The 23,989-nt window shown below is 42.8% G+C and overlaps 1 protein-coding gene across 1 annotated transcript in view; it reads left to right on the forward strand.

Moving 5' to 3' along the window:
- The window catches only part of IFT81 (intraflagellar transport 81), a 121,765-nt gene extending 110,434 nt beyond the window's left edge, over positions 1-11,331 (forward strand). The window contains exons 18-19 of the mRNA XM_083151380.1: positions 866-911; positions 9,884-11,331. Coding sequence (XP_083007506.1) covers positions 866-911; positions 9,884-10,066 — 229 coding nt within the window. The 3' untranslated portion in view covers positions 10,067-11,331. The remainder of the gene's footprint in view (positions 1-865; positions 912-9,883) is intronic.
- Positions 11,332-23,989: the final 12,658 nt, after the last annotated feature.

A 23,989-nucleotide genomic window follows, 5' to 3' on the forward strand; every position in this document is an offset into this window, starting at 1 on the left:
AGGACATATCAGCCCGCCGACGCACACTCTCCGCTCTCCTTCCTCTGCTTCAGAGATGTCTCCGCCTATGCCCCCCACCCTAAGCCTTCGGCCAGAAGAAACAATTTCACTTAATACCTGCTCCCTCCTTCTTCAGCACAGTCACACAGCTCACCCACAGTGACAGCGGAGTGAACCGGGTCCCCGGCACGGAGGTCATCCGGGTCACCCTTCGGCCAGCAGAAACAATTTCTCTGAATACCTGCTGCTCCCTCCCTCCTTCTTCAGCACAGCCGCGCAGCTCAGCCGCAGTGACAGCGGAGTGAGCCGGGTCCCCGGCACGGAGGTCATCTGGGTCACCCTGCTGACCTCCACGCTGGGGACCTGGCTCACTCCGCTGTCACTGCGGGTGATCTGCGCGGCTGTGCTGAAGAAGGAGGGAGGGAGCAGCAGGTATTCAGAGAAATTGTTTCTAGCTAGTGGCGGGCAGTAACCTAACTGCACATCCACCCCACCCCCGGTGCCTGCTTTCTCCGATCAGTCATTGGCCGGGCCGCTCAGGAAAGATATGCGGCTGCCAGGCTTCCTTTTTTTTTTTTTTAACCCCCATATTAAAGTGGCGGTATGGCATACCGTCCCATACCGCCCCACTTCGACCACTGATTATATGGTTATTCAAATTGTTACAGAGAAACAATGCATCTACAAGTTATAAAATGATGACACTGAAAGATATTATGTCTAATTAGATTTGTAACAATAGCCAGGAACAGAACATTAGTCTTGCAATAGTTTGTACAGTTATTTCAATGTCTTTTCTGTTGGATTACATAACATTTCTTGATTTTTATGAAATAGCCAGTGACATCTGTGTTCTATCTTATAGGGATCAATACTCAAAGAACATACAAGACCAAGAAAACCTGGGAAAGGTAAGACATGAGGTATATGTGTCTCTTGTTATGGGTTTAGACCTGTAAGTGACACAAATTCCACAAGGATAAAGGAAGGCTTACAGAATCTGAAATTAATGCTTTATTTAACTGTTACATAGAAGTTAAGGTTGAAAAAAGACTTGCGTCCATCAAGTTCAACCTTATACCGGACCCCTAAGGGTGTGTTAATTGCGCACTGAGTAGTTGTTCGGAGCTAGTGGCCTCACTTATCCGGAGACCGGCCCGATATAAGTGGTGCATGCCGGACCTGTTAGGTGGTATAGAATAGATGTGATGCCCCCATTTTAGTATTACCTTCTGTTCCAACTTAAATCCATATGGGAAGTGGGGTGCCAAGCAAACATAGAAAATGGTGTATCAATCCAATATGTCAGTATAGTTGCTGATATAGATGACACCCATACACAGAGAAAGTGTTAATGTCAAAGAAAACTAGCCCCACATAGAGTGACATTGGTGAACATTATGATGAAGACCTCCACGCAAAGTGACTATGTGAAGGTCATACTCTTCATCAATGTCCTATTCTAAGAGGGCCTTTGTCCGCATCACTGTCACCAAGTGATAGTGGCATTGATGAAATGGAGGAAATGAACCAAACACAACCTGGGTTCTCTTTCATAGCAGTGTGGTTGCCTTGTAGCAAGCAATACAGAGCGAGACAATGCGTAGTTAAAATGTTAAAGACTGGTCACGTGCAGCCAACACTGGGCCCCAGGAACCCCAATCAGAGATCAGTAGGGTGCGCTATCCAATGGCAGAAGTTAGCTACAGAATGTGGAGTGGAAGAGCCTTGGTTGGACTGGGGATTAATGCGGTCCGGGATGCTGCAACTGGATTGGCCACCTCTAATTGGGGAGTTGTCAGTGGGGCTATGCTAAACTCACTGGTACTTTTAAAGGGTTATTTCAATGTAATTAATGATTCTCATCCTTTTATTGAGTTGTAGAGATATAAAGATGAATGGAATTTGTAGGATGGAGAACTAGACTAATAGAAAGTGAATGCTACGTTGTTATGTAATGGACAGTCTTTATGAATTGTGGCCGCTTTTCAGTTTCACTTGCCAGAAGGTACAGTCTGCTAATGCTTGCTCTCTGTAGTCTATGCTGTGAATGACTGCTCTAGACAGATTACTAAAATAGCCATCACAAATGTCCTTATACAGTAAAAGCATAAACTGCTTACATTTCCCTATTATCCTCCTTTTTTTTTTTTTTTTAGCAATGGTTTGAGCTGATTCCGTGTGATTGACAGATCTATTTGTGTCGTAAGATACACAATTGCAGAGGAAAATTGTGGTTAATTTATTTTAAAACAGATCATTTCATCTCTTCGCCTTCCTAGTTAGGGATATGAGCTTTAAAGGAAAAGTATCACATACTTTTTTTTAATTACATAAATACGTGTTTTTTCATTTCTTCAGAAAATAATCCTGTTGCTTTAACAAAAATGTATTTGCTACTTTGCTTGGGTCTCAATAGACAGTCATTGTCATGGGGGTGGATTATGGGACATCCAACAAGAGGCAGGGATGGGCTTGACATTACAGGAGTAGAATGACCATTGTTGTGACAAGAGACCAGCAGATGTGTCGGGACAAGTCTTTGTTATGTTGTAAAAATGTGATTGGCTGACTCCAAAAGCAATCAACTGAATTGCATTAATCGGAGGCCAATTCTGCTTAGTGAGAGTATCTCTTATTTGCATATGTGATGGACATCTGTTTTTACTTCAATGGGGTCAGTTCAATTAGCCGATGTTACTGTGGCTATACCACCTCCTGAACTTGTGCATCGTAGTTTGCAGGCCCATAGGGCTGCATACAAGAATCCATGAGGCAGGTGGGCCAGTTAAGGTACCGTTGTTAGAGTTTGTGAGCAGTTACAATGGAATATTGCCTCGCTCATGGCTGATCGAATTGCCCCCTATATGTAATAATAATTGTTGCATATGATTAGAAGCAAATATTCTCATTTTTTCATATACAAATGTGTTTTTTTTTTTAGTTTTTAATTACTCTAATGTACTTTCTCCGTGGTTATGAAGTCTATCATTTATTTTGTATTTAACTTTCTCTTTTCTGCAATGTTTTTGGTTCTATGTATAGAAGGTCCCCATACACTAACTCGATTTGGGACTGTTTCACCTGTTCCCGATGGACCAGGCTGAGAAATCTGCGCATATTGGGTCAGTGTGATGTCTCCTCAGGTCCGACGCGCTGTCACTTGCGCATCAGACCTGAGTCAGGTGTTGGACTGCAGGTCCGACCTCGGACCTCCCTCCCAGCGGCAAGCCGGGGCGGGGAACAGGGTTCGCATGCGATCCACCACAAGTAAAGGACCACATGTTATGTATCGCATGTGACCTGCAGTGGCTCCTGGGTGATCGACTCGGGCATACGCTGCTGAGAGAAATTGCAGTAGTGTATGCACAGCTTTAAACCTGTACAGCTTATGCCTTTTGGTACATTCTGGCTGACGTATATTTGCAACTGGCGAATGCTACCCTGCTGAATGCGCTTTGTGGAGGTGGGGACGTGTGGGTATGCCCACTCTCTTCCCTATGGACTTTTACTGTATGTCTTAAAAAAAGAAAACTTGAAGCACTCAAAGACGAGTACTTTCCTGTCAGTCGGTGCAGCTGAATTCACAGCTCTGTTCTTTTGACATAGAGACTACACGTAAAGCACCCAGGGCTCATCTTTCTTGATCTGTCTCTGCTGCAACACAAAATGAAATTACATACATTGGTGTTTATTTACTAAGACGGGAGTTTTATTGAAGATGGTATGTTGCTATGGGCAACTAATCATATTATGTATGTTATCTTCTAAAAGGTGCAAAGTAAATACATTGGTTGCCATGGGCAACATCCCAGCTTCAGAACTCCCATCTTATGCTGTTTTCAGACCGCAAATGGCATGTCGCACCTGGGATTAGGACACGAGTCCCATCCCCAGAGCGACGCGGCATATGCGGTCTGAAAACTCCTACACTGACCCGGCTTATTGCCGTGTCGGTGATGTCACACGGGGCGGAGCTGAACGGTGGCCCGTCACTGGTAGCTTGGGAGGAGGCAGCACTTGGAGCTGACAGTGCTGCCTCCTCCATACAGTGAATGGGACACGGGTCGCTCGACCCTGGCACCCATTCACACTGCACTTGACAGGGGTCAGAGCCGTGTTCAACCCTGGTCATTACCAGGATTGAACTCCTGTGTTGCTCGACCTGAGGTGACCCTTTCAGACCGCACCTCGACCCGTGTTGGGGCCACAAGGACACAGCAATAACCCGGGTCTAGAGTGCGGTCTGAAAGTGGTATTAGTAAATTTATCTGCTGCCAGTTCAATTAAATATTCATTTATTTTCCTGAAATTGTCTGTAATTGTTTCTGTGCCAGATAAAGGGCTAAATATATGTAGTGTATTATAATATGTTCTATATAACTTTATTTGTTAGAAGCCAATTGACAAAGTTTAATTCAAAAGTCCAAAGAAAGATAAATATCTTATTCTCCTAAAGCAATCATATTGGTGAAACCACTATTAAAATGCTTTCTATCTGCATTAATTCACTGTTTTTAAAGTATACTGTTCAAAAGACAGATCTAAAAATGAGCATGCAGTGAACAGGAGTCTATTTTCCAGTCTCTATTTATAGCCGTGAGCCTTTATCATAACCCAAAGCTGGACTTGCTGTGCTCTTCAGATAATGTCTGTTTCCCATGCCCTCTGTTGGATAAACCAGCTTTTTTCAAGTTGTAAACCATATGATTGTTCTATGAAGCCACAGAGTTCTCTAGCGCAGACTGTGAGAAACAGGCATTGTGCTGGCTTATGGGTAGAGGCACAGGGTAGTGACGTCAGCAGAGGTTCCTACAATGATTCATCAACTGTAATATGATCTTTGTCGGTTGCATTTCATATAAATAATGGAAAGTGATTCTCCATGGAGATGTTGTGCACACACACACACACAACCTTTTTCATCAGCCCAATTACAAGTCACACCTGTTTTTTAAACTGCGCTGTAATCCTATTAGGGAAAGGCAGGTCCTGTAGTTAGGCATATGTCTGTATCTGTGATTACACTTTATAATCCCACTTTCCTTGGCACAAATTAGTGTCTTGTGTTTGCTTGTTTTTCAAGAGCTACTTAAACCAGCTGTGAAACCAACAACCACATGCATCTTTGTCTAATGCCTATTTAATGGCTCCTAATGTGCAGTGTATTTATATCGCTCTCAAATAAAATATGACCAAGAATAGTTACATAAAAGATTTGAATAGGCAGGGCCTGTGCTAAGGTGTTCACCCCCCCCCCCCCCCTCAAACTATAAATGTGTGGCCTCCCATAATTCCCACAATAATAGTGCCGCTTACACACCTAATTTCCACAGTAGTAGACCTGCTTACAACAATAGGGCCGCTTACAAATATAATGCCCACCGTAACAGTGCCGCTTACATGCATTATGCCCCCAGTAGTAGTGTCCCTTACGCACTTAATGCACACAGTATTAGCATTGCTTAGACTTAATGACCACAGTAGTAGTGCTGCTTACACATAATGCCCACAGCAGTTGCACTGCTTATATACATGATGTTCACCATAGTAGCACCCTCTATACATAGTACAAAAAGAAGAAGCGCTACCTATACACATCGCCCACAGTTGCTGACAGAAGAAGTGCTGTTTATACATAACGCCCACAGTAATAAGCTGCTTATACATAACTCCCACAGTAATAGCGCTTCTTATGCATAATGTCCACAGTCGCCGACTGCTTGTACGTAACACCCACAGCTGCTGACAGTAGGACTCTCGCTCTCTGACACACTCCATTTCCCTCCACCATATCTACCTACTTCTACCTGGCAGCTCATCCTCTCCTTAAATACCTCAGCCCTGTTCCTGTGTAGCTCCACCCCTTTTGGCCCACCTGCTGCTGATGTTTACTTTTTTCGTGCTGCCAGTCGCGCTGCCTGTTATACAGTGTGACAGGTGCAATTGCAGCCAGAAGCCACAGAGGACTGCAGTGGAGATGAAGGGTGGGGAGAGCGCCTCTCCAACCTGGTGCACCATGCACTGCATCCTCTGCTGTGTGGCTAGCACTGGGCTTGTGAATGGGAATCTTTCCAACTGTATTGTAGGTGTGTATTCTTGTCTAAATGTATGTACTGTGTGTGTACTGCGCATCCAAGCTTGTTAGTCCCTGCTGTACCTAGTGTGTCATAGTCAAAATACTGAGGCACAGCTACAGCAAGAAGGCAGTAGTCCCTGTAATCTCATGCAGACCAGAGGAGAGGAGAGGGGGAGGAAGAGTGGAGACAGCAGGGTCATCAATTAGCTGGGGACAGGTTCGTCAAACAGCTTTAACACTGCTATCACAGGAGCCCATCTGCGAGCACTACAAGTTACTCATGGCAGGGTGAGCCAGAGCTGAAAATGCAGGAGGCTGTTCTTGGCTCATTCACCCTTGTGCTCCGTACTCCCTGCACTGATGTACATACATCACAGAAATCAAACTACTTCAAGCTAATTTTTCGGTGTACATGTTAACAGCTTTAAGGCGTCTACTGCATTATTGCGATGAACCTTTTCTTTCAACTTAAACCTTGATTACCCTTAGAAGTAAATCACACGGACACATGAACTGAAATAACTCACACGGACAAGTGACCTGAAATAACGACACGGACAACCACTGCATAAGTTTAAAAGGTCAAGGGTATTTATTGTGGTATGACCCTATTGAAAAGGGATGGCCTGGAGAGCGCTTGGAGACCAGCCAGTCATAAAACGTTAACAATGGCGGCGACTACAACGCCCCAACTTGTAACCAGGGCGATGAACCGCCCCCATTGAATTCAAAGCCAGCCTGCGCTGTGACTGTCTTGCCGCCCCTCCTAGGGCATGGTGAGGACAGTTCTAAAACTGTCCTGCGTCCCCCCTCGGGGGCGGGACTCACCAGCCTTCCTGGCAGAGGGTGGCAATACCTCACAGTGACCTCCTGTACTTCAAACTGGACTGCTGATCGAGAGCGCCCTCCCGCCAATTAAGATTGAATTAATGAGAGCCAAATTTGGGTAAAGCCGAAAGGCCAGGAGGTAGATTAGCACAAGGGAGGGAGGGTGGGAATCCAGACTCAAGAGGAAGATGGATCACCTGACTACCCCTTATATATCTCCACCTAAGCTACCACCCCTTCCACACCTGATTGGCTACCCCATCTACACTGCACCTCTATGGGTAAGTGACACTCTGATTTCTAGCTTTTGTCATACCATCCCAAACTGCACAGACTCTTATATTCCCTCATGCCTAGGCAGCCCTCGCTTTCTCTATATAATGAAAGATGTGAGTCAGAGGCAGTACTTTTGACATGACATTTCCATTTTCTTTTTTTTCCACATCCTTGTAAATCTAGACAGACTTTTGGTTTTCAGGTCATCTCCTGGGAATGAAAAGTGAGCATGCACCTTGATATGCGCTAAGAATGCGGTCTCAGTCAGTAACTGATGCAAAACCAAGGTGTATTAGTGCAGTGAATACTTCAGAAATTAAGTTGTTATCGGTTTTGGAGATTGAATATCTTCTGCTGTTCCTGATACTTGCCCTGTCTGCTGAGGAAGAGGCAGCGAACAGGAAGATTCAGGTGCTTTGGCTGAGCAGGGTAAAGGGCCATCAAGAAATAATGTATGTGCTTGTGGGTCCTTACACACTGTGACTTGAGTCGCACCACAGAGACCTTCTCTGCATGCCAGTTTGTGTAGGCCAGGTGGGGCCTTGCCCCATACCTCCCAACATCATAATTGTCCAAATTGGTGGCATGATTTTGGCAACAGGAGGTGTGGCTTCAAGGGATGGTGTTCCCATGAGCCACACCTCCTGTTTGTGGTCACTATAAGGGCATGCTCAGCACTCTGGGAGCTGCTGGATGGGCCCCCAACTCGTGTGTCAACTGTAAATAGACACACAGCAGCTGTGTATAGATGCACAGTGTCTATTCACCGCTGCACTACTAAGCAGAGCAGTGAGCCACAGGAGGACTCCCAACTGGAACGTACCTTCTACATAATGTATGTTTATAGGGGCAACATTTCTGTTTGAAGCATTTGAAGAGAAGCTGGTGTCTGTGCCAGATTTTTGGACACACATATGGCAGGGCACCTTCCAGCTTACATAGGTGTCCCAAAAAAGATGAGAATGCCATTCCGGAAAGTGTTTTTAGAACTAGTTGTTATAATGCATACTACAGATGTATCAACATACACTTATCCTTAGATTGCACCATAGGCTTTTCAACTAAGCCACGCCATGCATCCCACAACACACACCTTTGTACCGAATATGCGTTTTATTTGCATAATTATTGTGCCAAAAGAACAATGCACAAGTAGACCTTGAACACTGGTGTTGGAATTACAAGCAGCTGTTGTGTGTGTCTCAGACACTAAAAACTAATATGATTGGGCCGCAACATGCATTGAGCCACACAGTGCTGCAACAGAAATTCTCATCCTATCTGCATGGATGTTATATGCAATTTTATTATTATTTTTATTATTATTATTATTATTATTATGCTACATTCATAAATACGTACAAAGTCTGGGAATCCCTACATGTGGTGGAACATCCATCTGCCTATAAAAGGACAGTTGTCTGAGGACACCTCTGTACATTGGCGCTTTAATAAAGGGGCACACAGGCCTCTGGGTCCAGGGAGGCCTACACTACAACCAACTTTACATACTTGCCGTTCCGGAATCAGCAATGGAGCCACGGCAAAAATCATTGGCAAAATGGCCGCAGGGTATGCATACATTGTATACATTGGCAGCCACAAAGTCTGCTATCATAGCTCAGATGTTCTGCCTTATCAGTGGTAGAAGCCACATTTGATGTGTTGCAGCATGGAAAATAAATTACTTGACCTTCATGACCGGTTGAATCTCTGAACCCTGAAGCGGATAGCGGCAGTGCTGCTGACCGTTTATACATTTGCCCTGCATATTGGCCTGCTATCATAGCAGCTCCAGTATGGATAGGGAGGCATTAATTTAACTTGCAAATGGGTCCAGACGCATTGTTTCCACCGGACCGCCATCCGCATGTTTCTGGAGGATGGTGATCTAGCGGACAGAGATGTGAAATGGACACACACGTGCGTCCATTGCAGAGAATGGGGTGCAGGAGCATTCTGGCGGAGCATGGCCGGCAGCACGATGGGAGCCGCTCAGATGAGAGCAGCCCCATCTGTATACTGTTGGGGATTCTTTCGTTTTTGGGTGCCTGCAGCTCCTGTCTAAAATGATCGGAGTTATTCAGTTGCTGGTGCCTTTGGGCATAAATACCACAGGTACCCATAAGAGATGGCGAGAGCAGAAATCAATGAAAAGTGTGGCTTCGCTGTGCTCAAATTGCCATTTTGGAGCTCTCCCAATACTTGGGTTTAGCCACTTTGCGCAACTAAACCTGGTGCATTTGGGCCCTACAAACAAGATAAGTAATGTGCGTCCATGGCGCTCCCACCCGTCTACAGAACAGTTGAATATTGCTGGTCAGGCACCCATTCCATATGGGTGATTTTATGTTTGTGTCATTTTTTTCTTCTGAGAGATTAATTGCTCAAGACACAATGCGACTTTACATGTTTATATGAAAATAGAACCTTTCAGTGTTTTCTATTTTAATGAGCATTTCCTGTCCAGCATTACCTTCAATCTCCCAAATGAGCCATTAATTGTTCATCACAATAAACTCCATGGAGAGGAATCACTTGAGATTCATGCAGGATTATGTGATTGACAGAGATAATCATACTACAAAGCAGTTGTGTAGCAGAGCACTTAAGAACCAATGAGTGTTCATCATAAATATTCTAGAAAGCAATTCTGGAAAAGATACCTGATTACTTTTGTATTCTTCTTTCTTTTTACAGAAATTAAGAGAGAAGCAAAAATCCGTTAAGGAGAGCCATGGGCCAAACATGAAACAAGTCAAAATGTGGAGAGATTTTGAGCAGCTGATGGAATGTAAGAGAATGTGCTTTCAGAAGCAGCAACACCTAGCAACAACTGAGCGGATTATTCAAGGAGGAGGAGAAGATCGGCTCATCCTATAGACTCTGCATACTTTGTTGTTGTTTCAAGAGTAATGTTTATGCCTATAAGGAATATATATATTTGTAGGTAAAAATAGATTTCTGTTTATGTGTAGCCAATGGAGTCTGTATTACTATAGCTATCAGTCCATTTCTAGGGTTAAGGTGCATACCCACTGGGTGTTGTTGCCCAGTGTGTATGCCGAGCAATCATGTGAAAATCGCTAGACAAAAGATCGCTTAGTGGATACACATTGATATGTTTTCACCCGACCCAGCGATTTTCACAGGGGAAGACCACTGTCCAGACTGTGGAAAGTGGATCACTCGGCTCGTAAAAGTGGCGGCAGCCAGCAGTGATGCGGGAGCTTGCATCAGTGCTCATCGCCAAGCCATACACACTCAGAGTTTTGAGCTCAAAGTAGTTTAAAATGTGAAAACTGAGCTAATTAGAGCTCAAAATTGCCTAGTGTGTATGCACCTTTATAGGAACAACCGACCATGGTTGCCTTAACAATGCACTGGGGTCCCTACCCACCAATTCATGGGAGGTAAAATATAAACGGTCAATAAAATGAAACCTTTAGACTTATTGGTACTTTCCACACATCAATGTTAAATATAAGAAGAAAAATAATGAGTGAGGATTAATCATTCTAAGCCTTGAAAATACAAATAAATGATAATTGGTAAGCTTCGGGGGAATCATTGAAATATGTCAGTTAAAATAATATACATATATACAATGGGGCACCTTGTTAATAAAAAAAAATTGCAAGGGACATAAATCAAAAAGAGGTGGAAGGGGTGCTTGATAGTGGTCAAGGCTACCAGTAATTACTCAACTGTTGAATACAATAAATAAACAAAGTAATTGTCCACAACTGTCGATTTTGGTTGAACTTAGCTGGTCTAGAATCTACCAGCCACAGCAGGTCCTTACAATCGCAAGGCCCTTGGTCAACCGCTCACTTAGCCCATACATAAAAATGGCCCACCGCCAACCTCATTTAGATAAAAATAAAAATGAATACTGTAGCAGCCACACTAAGGGGTAAGCCATTGTAGGTGCAGCTTGAGCATTCTCTCAATTCTATGGAGTCTCAAATCAGTTTTATCTAATATATATATATATATATATATATATATATATATAGTTTGTCCTGTCCTGTCTGTGCTGGTTGCATTTTCAGTATACTTTGTTTGCCTATTTAAAGTGGAAAATATTAATATTATGTCATGGATAAATTTTTGGAATTCAATAAAAGAATCACTTTTTTGGGTCACTCACCTTTTCCAATCTCATGCAAAGGGCACTATTCAATGCGGCCTGCGAAGGGGGTTAAACGACAGGGTTAAACAAGCGACCCTCGCCATTTAACCCCCGCGCCGGCCACTCACCTTATTCAATGTTCCAGGGGAACCCTCGCTGTCCGATGACTGCGAGGATTCACCCAAACAGCGAGGCTTGCGGCTAATGCAGGCAGCCTGCTGCATTTTGCCATGAGCCTCGCTGTTTTAGCGGCCGCACACGCCGTTTTCACCTGGTCCAAGAACAATTAAAATTATTTGTGGCTAATGTACAGTAATGTGCAAGACCAGTGCTGGTTGCTTAGTATCATAAAATATGTGAACAAACAGAAGTGAATTCTGTCCCACACCACATAACTGATGCGAAGTATGACATATAAATACAGCTTACTTCATTTTATATATTTCTTTCTACATTTTCCAATAAGAAACTTTTGGCCTAGGTTTGCGGTGAAAAAAAATAATCAGATTTTCTAGGTTGCTGAACCGTTTGGGAACCGCTGCTGTAGAGCATGGTGAAAAATAAGATGGACAGAAATTGTTATAAAGGTATCTATTGGATTCAGGTGATTGTTAAAAAAATATATATCTATATATCTTATTAATGTTCTTTTCTGATCTGTGGACGAGTGGCTGGACATTTATTATAATTCACAATTGTCAAACATATTCTGTGATCTGGGAGAAGGTGGTTGTGTGACTTAGCCAGTTCTGTTAGCAAGCCGCTCTCTGATTGCATGCAGGCTAAATTTAGTTACAGAGCTGCTTTGGTTGTACATTTGAGTGTCCTTTGATTGGTGTTTATTCTTTGTCCCTTGCCAGCTATGTATCACAGCCATTTTTCTCGAGCATACTTTAGGAGGATGTGAGATTCCAGCCCAGGCCAAGTTTTGTCTTAAATAAACACTTTTTTCTTTATATCTGCTTCGCTCTTTGGGTTCTGTAGGTATAGATAGAAATACTCATAGAATTTTGATTAGTTTTCTGGGTATTCCATTATTTTTTTTTTTTATTACTAATGCGATATGTGTACCCCTGAAGCAGGAAACACAATTTGATAGATACAATATTTCCTCTAAGTACAGTGATAACGTGTGTGGTTTTTCTTTCAGGATGTGACTTAAATCAGACCATTTTATGATTGATGGACATTGTGGAGCAGAGAATATTTGAGCCTTTTTGGCTTAACTTTAGTTAGCGGCAATTGGCTTTCAGCAGCTTTGCGGGATAAGTCATCAGCTGATTGCTTACAGCCTATGGAGGGGCATGCAGAAATCAGCCGCAGTATAGACTCATGCACGCAATGTCATCTGACAGCAACAGCTTGCGTATAATTGAATCTGCCCGATTGTTGGTGACTGACATCAATGTAGACCTGTCTTTTTTTATACCTATTTTTGTTTGTGTTTCTTTACTTCATTTAAACTGTGAGCACAGAGCCGCATAAGGGACTTTAGCCATGTCTTCCAATCCCTAGAGAAGTATTCAATCACATCTGTTACTACTATTAACAGTGAGCTATTGTTTTTGAGAGACAAGAGAGGCATACTTGTCTCTCTCCTGTGCTAATATGGCCAGGCCCATTTGGAGAAAGTTCAAGTCAATGGGAATTAAACAGGTTTCCACGGCAACTCCAATGCAAAGCAAAAACATTACTTCCGCACTTGTGACCACAAAGACTAGTTTAACATTCATTGGACAGGATCCTGGAACCTGCATCTTCACAGTCACTGGAACTAGAGGTTGTTCATGAACACACCACCTAACAAACCCATGTGCAGTAGGTAGCTGCCACAAGTAGCTAATTATTATTTACACTGATGGATTAAGTTGATGACCTTTTTGAAACCATCTCTCTGCTTAAAGGTCAACTACGAACGCAATCTGTTGCCGAGCAATCCTTCCTTACATTTGCAAGTGCTTGTACATGCTCATCGGGCTTGTTTCCTAGTGCCCTGCCATTTCTTAATGTTTGCAAATACTACCGTAAATAAACTTAATCTGCCCCCATTTTTAAGAGTTTGAATATTGTCCAGGAAAATATAAAGTGTGGAGACAGGGCCCTCTTAATGTATGGGCTTGATGGGCAGTTGCCCAATGGCCCCATAACCCTAGGGGCCCCATGGCCTGGGTTGGAAGGCTTGGGCATCGGAAAGTGGCCCCCCCCAATCTGCAGGCACTATTCGCACCCAACTATGATAACTGCCGGGGACCAAAGAGCATTACTAGGAGTTGGACAGAGTGGTATTAACCAATTGTGCATCGTGCTGCACGAGGCAGGCGTAGGAATCCTTCTGTGATGCCAAGCTTGGCTATCCTGTATGTTTAGAGAGGAAGTCGCTGAGGCCTACAGCAGGCGGGGAAACGCGTAAGAGCTCTAACTATACCACACACGTATGAACAGTGAGACCGACTTCATTATACCTGCAGAGATTACGGTACCTATACCAATGTTCACTCTGGATAAAGTTGCACAAAAGGACATTCAGTGCTAGAAACTGGGAGGCACAGAATAAGTTACTCCGCTACAACCTGTAAGGTATCTTTTTCCTTTTTTTTGCTGTCTTGCCAGACATAAAGTGGAACTGACTATGCAGCAATGCAAGTACACAGCTTATATACAGTTGTGCTCATACGTTTACATACCCTAGTAGAATTTGTGATTTTCTGGCCATTTGTCAGAGAATATGAATGATATCTCACAAACTTTTCTTTTACTCATGGTTAGTGGTTGGGTGAAGCCATTATTGTCATTCAACTGTGTTTATTCTTTTTAAATCATAATGACAACAGAAACTTCCCAAATGATCCTGATCAAAAGTTTACATACCCCAGTTCTTAATACCATGTATTGCCCCCTTTAACATCAATGACAGCTTGAAGTCTTTTGTGAATCTGGACTAAGGTCCATATTCAATTAGCTGAGGTTAAGTATTAGTTTTAAATGCCGTGATCATGGCTGCTGTAAACTCCTAGCTACTGACACTTATCCCAGACTCTGTGGATTGGTTACCACGCATAAGTGGGTAATTTACAATGAGAGGAAAAGGGGCTTTAATTGAATAGCCCAGGGCGTTAAAGTAATTTCCCTGTGCGGTAAATTACTGCATTAAATTGAATCTTGCCCTAATATTGATGAAGTTTAGATTTTTCTGATATAGATGAAATGACATAAATTCTTATTGACACTGAAGTAATACAGTGGAAAATTGAATATTATTGGCTCAGTTTTCCTGAATATTAATGTCTACACGAAGCACAAATAAATCATAGTTACCAATCAAATGAAACCACTCTATAAATCTGTCCTTAATTGAAATCAGAATGCTGTGACTTTCCCATTAGCAGACGTTATTCCATATAAAAGTAATTTGTTGATGTCTGTTGGTAGCTAGAAATCATTAACCATAGATGTGGAATGTGTTGTATATTTAGATGGATTTTAACTAGCAGATGCACACCATATTTTTCAGATAGGGGAACTAAAGGAACAAACAAACTCATGGCTCATTCGCCAGGTTTTATATGGACAAATAAACGCTAGGTGCAATGTATATTTTATAATGTGTTTTAACATGTTATATTCAGTGCACTGTGCATAGCTGGAGAATGATGGGGATGCATGAATGATGCACTTATGTATGAGGTATTTGGATTTAGAACAAAACTAATATTCTGAAATGTTTATCCCCTTAAAAAAAATGTGCCTCCCAATAGGACAATATGACCCACCAATAAGACAATACCCCTGATTGGCTGTTATTACCCTTGTACCCACTGCTCAGGGGCACATGCACTCTGGCCAATCAGCAGAGCAAGAGGAGGAGGATGTGCTTTCCGCTCTCCAGGGATGGATTTAGAGATCAGACCTCCCCTTGGCACATTATTATATCACCCCCTTCCGCCCCAAATATTGTCACTGCCTCCTTCATTTCAATTGGCAGGGCAAAGGGTGGGAGGGTATTCTTACCCATTCTCCCACCCGTTCCAGGATGCACACAGGACAATCAGAGTAAGGGGAGGAGGATGTGCGTTCCTACTCTCACTCCTGCTCCATGATGCTTTTGGCCCAATGGGCAGAGAAATGGCAGGGGGTATGCTTTCTTATATTCCCACCTGCTCCAGTATGCACATAGGCCAATCAGCAGAGCAAGAGAAGGAGAGTGCACTTTTCTGCTCTTCCCCTTACCCCACTGCTCTTCCCCTTACCCCACTGGATACTGCGTGGGCTTTATCCACCCTTTGGCTTCAAAAGAGGAGACTGGAGCTAGCAGGTGGTATCATGATTTATCGCCAAATCACTTTGCTATGCCATGCACACTTATTTCAATATAAAGTCTAGCGTGTTGGCATCTATTTTTTCATTTTCCTAACACAGGCCTCCTGTACCAAAACAAAGTTTGATGCTATCAGAGATTAGAATCTGTTGAAGATATATTTAGCTAGTAACGTTTCACTCCTTTTCTGCATTACACACCTGGCACTCTATCCAAATGAAAGGAAACAAGGAGGTTATGAGAGTTGTCAGGCTGCCGTACAAGGGGAAGAGCACTACTTACCTTCAGGCACACTCAGGCGACAGGAATTGGTCACCCATTCCTGGCTGTATACCATAATAATACATTCTTATTTTTAGAGTTTATTCTGTAGCCCATTTTGCAATATATAATGATCCAGGAGGTGATTAAATTAATAGCAATCTGCATCCTGTATGATTTCATGCCACCGAATACTCTTGGAAAACTAGATGTACAGATGCGTTCCGTTGCTTGCGTATAATTCGTGCCAATAGACATTGTTGCCTGTGTTTATTCATTAATTGTGTCTAGTTCCAAAATATATGTGTGTCACTTGTGCCAAGATAACAACACATGGGTCTTTGTGTGTATGTTTTAGGGATGAATCTATAATGGGATTGAGCATCCACCAGCTGCCGTGTAGAACTGGAACAAAACCAGGTTGATATTAAGAATGCTATTATTGACGTAGGTAATTTTATCTGCTGTGTTGTGTGAGCAGCGGATGATGTACGGGCAGAATTTACTCTTTGTAATCCTCATATCACAGTGATCTGGTTTAAAACATCCCCTCCTGTGCCCTGTTTCGAGAGAAAAAAAAACACAATGAAAATCATTATACGGCTGGTTCTTGAGAAACCAAATCTACTTTAAACAATTGGCATCTACAAAGCACATCTTGTTTTCATCAAGGAACCATTGCTCTTATTATTTGTGCCAGACAGCTCTCCTTGGCCTTTTAAAGGGATCCGCTCGCTGGTGGTTTGGCAATGTCATGCAAATTTTAGACTGACACTTCTTGAAGAATTTGATTGAAACTATATATGTCTAGATAGCATTCAAAGCAGCGCTCCTGCATTTGTTTCAGGATTATTTTTGGAAACAACACAAGCGACCTTGGTCTCAGATGCTTTTCCAATTTAGGCGTTTCATGAATCTATTGTAATACATATATGTGCAAGTATGTAGAGATGCGAATCTGTGCAAGGACACTGTGCATCAGTAGAACAGTGGGTTGTCATATTGGGCTATATTTTGGTACCTTATAGATCTATATTACTTACTTTTATGGGGAAACCGCAGAGTTATGTTTACTTTATTAAAGTTGTTCAACACGGTAAAAAAAAAAAGATTGTGCTTTCATTAATTGTAGATGCGAGATAAGTTTTCCTTTGTGAAACAAACAAGCAACAGGTAGGGGAAGGCTGGGCTAGTTGTTATAGAGGCAAGCTGTTACAATGAATCTTGTGCAGCTGGGAACAAATTTGAATATGTAAACACAGTGCTCAGTAAAACGGTGCTAATGCAGATAGATGTATTCATGTAGTAGGTACGGGAAGCGGTCATCTATTAGAATGAACTTAGGTCTACAGTCATTAGGTCGACCCCACATGTGCCAACAGGTGGTATTTCATGCCCTACCATCCACTAGGGCGTGGAGGAGGTTATTAAAGCTGTGGCGAGCGAAGCGAGCCACCGTGCCCGAAGCATTGCGAGCAATGCGAGGGTCCGATTCTCATTGCCAACTGTGTCCATGTCGACTGTGTCGACATTCGGGTCAAAAAAACAGTGAAAAACCCATGTCGACCTTATGACCAGTCGACCTTCCTCATGTCGACCTTTATGCAAATTCGACCTTAAGTCATGTCGACCTTGGCCCATGTCGACCTTAAGTCAGGTCGACCTTCCTGCCAGTCGACCTAGTGAGGTCGACCTAATGACTGTAGACCTAAGTGTGGTCTGACAGATGTACCGATTCCGTAGGTACCTAGCCAAACTCGTTTTCTTGTTCCAAAGTAATATTTTTCACCTATATTTGAAGTCATATCTTGGCTTGACTGTTAAAAGTAAGGTTTAATAGTTACAGGCCCCACAGTGCTACATACTGTAGCTCCCAACTTGTATAATTGTGTAATAATCCAAGCCACATTTGTCTACAGTACACTATGTAAAGAAAAGCAGTAAAGGGGGCAAATTGTTACGATAATTTTTGTTCCAGAAAACATGTTTGTTTGTTTTTTAATAGTAATAACTATTGGATGTAACTTACACCCAGGGCATAAAGTGGTCCTGGAGAGGTGGTGAAACTCCTATCCCCTAACACACACCCCCCCCCCCCCGGCCAACACCACCACCACCTCATTAGGCAGAGCCTAGACCAGTGCCTGAGTATTTGTGCCCTACCTCCCATAAAGGGATAATGGTCTCACAAGAAAGGGGTGTGGTCACACAATAGTAACTCCAATTAAAATTACAGCACATGGTAGCACAATCATATACACATTACACCACATGTAGTGCCCTTGATTCATATTAAATCACACAGTAGTGCCCCTTATACACATCTGTCTTTGTCACTCCATCAGCTCACTGCCCATGTCCCTCAACAGTTACATGCACGGTGTCCCTCCAGCAACTTCCCCACCTGTGAGTCCCTCCAGCCCCCTCTCACCCTGTCTTCACCAAGAACAGAGCCTGCTCTTCTTAGTGACTCTTCTTAACTTCAGCGGCGGTGATGACATGACATCACATACACTGTTTCAAATGAAGAAGCCGCTGTTACAGGCTTTTCTGTTGGAATTACTGTTCAGGGCTGCGGTAGAGGTGGAACTCAGTTCCCCTACCATTAGAGGTGGTGGAACTCAGTTCCATCCCATACCTCCTCACTTTAACCCCTGCTTACACCCAATATAAATAGAAGAAAGAATATTTTTTTTGTGTACATTTTTCTGTTTGGTTGATGAAAGATTTTTTGTGATATATTTAAATATCTATATTTTTGGAACAACTAGCCGCACCTTCCCCTAATATATATACTTGTGCATTTAACATTTGTTACTGGCATGACAAGTTTGATTATGAGCCAAGATAGAGTGAGATATGTGCAGTCTAAATGAGGACAGAGAAATCTGGCAGTCTTCCTGCTATTGCCACCTGTCCAAAACAGATATTTTTAAAGTCCTTTACAAAAAAAGCCCTGGTCTCTTTGTACTCCTACTTGAACCGCTTGACCCAACCAGTCACTAACCGATTGTGATTGTCCATTGTGCACCAATGTGGTGACAGTCTATGAGGGTAATTCCTGTCTCTACCAGGTTCCTTCACCATCATCTACAACCACTTGCATTTCTAGGAGTAATGTGTAGCTGCTGCAGCACCTCATTGCTGATTATACTGGTTGAATCCTTAATGACCATTTACTTTGCATTAGAGCGACTGGCTAGTTGGCAGAGCATTGATGCAAGATATTGAGTTAAACCTAAGAGATGCTGGTAAATGGAATAAACTGTGCACTTTAATCTGTTGGTTGCATGAACAGATATGGGACAGGGGTTTATTTGCAGTAATGGTTTTTACCATTACATACCACATATGAGCTCCTAGTCCTTCTTTTAAACTTCTTTTCACACAAGACTGGAGTGGGGAAAGAAAACGTAATGAATCCAGGAGGATCATCTAATCCAGACTGATCTGACTGATTGTATATTCTCCCCATATTTGCATGGGTTTCCTCCGGGTACTCCGGTTTCCTCTCACAATCACAAAAATATACAGGTAGGCTTATTGGCTCCCAACAAACTTAACCCTAAAATGTCTGTGTGTGCGTGTATATGTGGTAGAGAATATAGATTGTAAGCTCCACTGGGGCAGGGACTGATGTGAATGTTCAAATATTCTCTGTAAAGCGCTGCGGAATATGTGTGCGCTATATTATAATAATAATAATTATTATTATTATTACCTCCTGAGTGGTAATTTGGGTACTTATGTATTATCTGGGCTCCCATGTTAAATGCACCCCATTTTTTCATACCCCTACTATCCAACTACGCATGGAGTTGATTTTATATAGTGTGGCGAGCGCAGCGAGGGGACGCAGTCTCATAAGAAAATCGGGAGCCCAGATATTACATAAGTACCGTAATTTTGTCTTCTGGTTTATCAGAACCCAATGAATGCATCTGGAGATTGCCTGTTACTCAGGGGTGGATAAGTGTCAGCCTAGCGCGGCAGTGCCTACCCATACAAACTACACCTGCAGGATTCATTAAAACCAGAGCAGCTTTATGGCCCTAGCCAGTGCCTGATTCACCAATAGGCGGATTAGGCTGCAGCTTCAGGCACCAGGACTGCAGAGGGCTTGGCGAGTTACAAGGGGCCTGCCATGAATTCTGACATTGGTGCCTAATGCTTGACTTATCCTGCTGCTGACAATGGCTGGAGGACTGCGCAGGAACTCTCAGATCTCTGCAGACTGAAGCCAGCGGTGGATTAGCAAGACACACAAATGAATTATGCATTTTTGAATGCTGCTCCCATGTTTATTTATTTTTACCATTATTTTTATGTTATTTTATGTAAAATGCTATGTATTGTATGAACCCCACCGGCCGGTGACCTCTTTTTAAAATTTGTTTATATCTCTAAGAGATTTGTACAAAATAAACAGAATTTAATTTTAAACCAATGGGTTATTGAGTGTCCAGTCTGCGCTGTCTATCTGTGTGTATAGACACACAAATGGCCTGGACCAATGTGACTGGACCTTCACAGGCAGGAGTAGACAAAATTTATGATTTAACCACAGCGCACAAAAAGCCTTCAGCCCAGGGTGACACCAGTAAAGCTTTCACCAAAAGCTTGTAGAAACAATAGATAGAGAAATATAGGTATACCCGGTGGCGGATTCAGGGGGGGGGCACCCGGGCACGTGCCCCCCTGTCATTTATTCTGTAGCTGAGGACCAGGGCTTTCCAACGAGCCCAGCCCCGTGTCTCTAGCCCCCCCGGGAACCAGAGATATCGCCTGGCAAACCTGTAACGTTTTTTCCCCATAGGATAATATGGGACCCGTCAATTCCGACCCCCACCCGGTTCCGACGGCTGTCAGTTCCCGCCCTGGCATCACAGAAGCTTGTGGTTGATTTCATTCAATTCCAAATCGCTGGGCCTTCAATATGATACCAGGCTGGTCCAAATTGGTTAATCGGTTCTAGAGATATTGCGTGTAAACCGATTTCTTTATTTTTGAAATGTAATTTCATGGCTGTTCATGTTTTTGAGGGCAGATTACTCTGGAACCCAACATTCCAGTTTCACTGGACCAAAATCATTCAAAGCCCACTCAAAAGTTCTTCAATATAATTCTTGTCTCATGTAAATGGGTCAGTTGGTTCCGAAGATATAGCCGGTTAAATGAGATAACTGGTTAAAGGGAGGAGGGGTGGTTTTCTCTCCCCCTCACACCAGAAAATGCAGGGACTAGGCTGGTGTAAAAGGGGCTAACCTGGGAATGCATTTTCTGGTGTGAAAGGGGTATTATTTCAAATAGCCAGGACCTGCAGTGCTCTGAATACAGCTAGGCTCTGACACTGTCAGTGGCTATCACTTCTGCCTGGCGGCGGCTGTCCCCCATTTACCACGAGCATGTATTCCCCCTTGGCAATGAGCATGTAATCCCACATGGCAACGAGCATGGAACCTCTGGCAATGAGCATGGAACCCTTGGCAATGAGCATGTAGAGAAGCAGCACTTATGTAGCATAATTTTTAATAGGCATTATGGTGTTTGGCATAACACATAATGGCGTGTAACTTAACGTGTAATGGACATTATGGTGTAAATGTTTAATGCGCGCCTTTGGTGGACAATGTCCCTGTTTATGAAGTGTATTGTGAATTTTGGCTTAATCTGTGTGGCATTATGTGAATTCTGGCTCAATCCATGTGGCATTATGTGAATTTTGTCTCAATCCGTGTGGCATTATGTGAATTTTGGCTCAATACATGTGGCATTATGGGAATTTTGGCCCAATCCGTGTGGCATTATGTGAATTTTTTCCCAATCTGTGTGGCATTATGTGAATTTTTTCCCAATCCGTGTGGCATTATGTGAATTTTTTCCCAATCTGTGTGGCATTATGTGAATTTTGACACAATCCATTTGGCATTATGTGTATTTTGGCTCAATCGGTGTGTGTTATTATGTAAATTTTGGCTCAATCCATGTGGCATTATGTGAATTTTGACACAATCCATGTTTCATTATTTGAATTTTGGCTCAATACATGTGGCATTATGTCAATTTTGGCTCGATCCATTTGGCATCATGTGTAAGGAGCAAGTATAATGGGGTCTAGTATTTTGTTGCATAATGGGTAGAAGTTGTATATGGTGTTGACACGCCCCCTGTTGAGTGGCCACACACCCTTTTCTGGAGCGCGCCTTTGGCACGCGCTCAACTACATCCTTCACTTTTGTCGCCATGGTGGGACTGCGTACTTTAAATGCCAGGGCCTATTTTTAATTCCATTCCCACCCTCTCCTGCCGCTCTCTTAGCATGTACACTGGCACCACTAACACCGCCCCTCCCCCACCCAAACCCTTTTTTATCATGGTGCCCCCCCTGTCATTTTATCCTGGATCCGCCCCTGGGTATACCCACTGGCGATGGCGGTTAACTTACAAATTGATTGATTGAATTTTAATCGGGCTTTGAACAGTTTGATCTAAATGACTCAAAACAGAAATAGAGAGACAAAGACCATAGTGCAATAACGTAAAATGATGGGAATAGGTTGATTTTAATCAGTCCACTCACATTGGTCCACCATAATGGCGCATGTGACAGGGTCTTTTTGTGAGGTAGAATTCCTCCTGTGCTCACTTGTTCATATGTAATTTTAAAAGATTAAAAAGGCATATCACCCATTCCGGGATAGCAGGGTCCGGCAGGTAGGTCACAAGGCAGGTATAGATATCCAAGTACAAGTGTCCCACGTCCAGACCGATCGATGATGACAAAATGCTTAAGCGCGCTTTCGGGCTTCCAAAGCCCTTCTTCAGAAGTGTTGTGTCATCATTGAGCGGGGCGGACCTTATATCCCCCCGTTCAAATCAACAAAACATCCAAAACAGGTGATTTCTTCCCGTTAACCGGACCGGAAGTGACGAGATCGCGAGGTGTGCTGATTTGCAATGTCCTCAAAGCGGAAGTCGTCATCAATGTCCGGCTTGAATTTGTCTCCCTTTGTGTAGTCTGTTGTTTGCGCTCCAGCGCAATTGGTACTTCCTTCTTTGCTGGAACGCACGGCAATATTTGATATAATGTCCGTTTATTTTACATGACATAACAGGGAGAAAGAAGTACAAATGTCACATACATAAACATATAAAAACATGAATCATATATATTAAAAGCCATACGTTATACATAGCAGCAAAATGATTTAAAATTAGATTAAAAATATTGAAATTAATGCACTAGTTGAGAATAAAGTGACAGGTGCTTAAGACATTTACAGAAACCACTTCAGCTCAAAGTCACCATTCAGACCACCAGGGACCAAACTCTTAAGTTTATAAATCCAGTGCATCTCGGTTTTGGCGAGACGCACTTCTATATCATTACATTTCCAATTTGGACTAATTTGTTCTATGCCCCAAAATGCCTTAATATAACTGGGGTCTGAATGGTGACTTTTCTTGAAGTGTGCTGAAAGGGTATGACTTTCTAAACCTTTTCTTATGTTGTTTACGTGTTCGTACAGCCTGGTCTTGAGGCTTCTGGTGGTTTTCCCAACATAGACCAGGCCGCACTCACACTCAACAGCATATACCACATTGCGTGTATTACACGTCATAAAATCTTTTAAGGGATAGGTTATATTTTTCACTGTGAAATCTTTAATTTTGCTTGGGCCCTTGGTGCAGCGGCATATGTGGCAGGTGCCACACCGATGAAAACCCTGGCTTCGAATACTGCTCCTTTTGGGAACATCCAGAGCACTTCTCACTATGGTATCTTTAATGGTTTTCGAGCGTCTATAAATGAACCTTGGAGCAGGAGGTAATTTGGAACCAATGACAGGATCCTTTAACAAAATTTTCCAATTTTTTTTAAAGATTTTTTCAACTTCCCTGTATTGACAGTGGTATTGACTGATGAAGCACCATTGTGTGCCTTCATCCTTCTCTTTTTCTTTTCTGTTTTGGAAAATGAGGGATTCTCTTGTAGTTTGGTCAACCCTTTCTTTTGCCCTATCCAGGATGGTTTTTGAATACCCTTTTTCAAGGAAACGGGATTCCATTTCTTTGGATTGCTCAAGAAAAATTT

This window comes from Crinia signifera, chromosome 1 (genome assembly GCF_055691185.1).
Source record: "Crinia signifera chromosome 1, ASM5569118v1, whole genome shotgun sequence".
Lineage (NCBI taxonomy): Eukaryota > Metazoa > Chordata > Amphibia > Anura > Myobatrachidae > Crinia > Crinia signifera.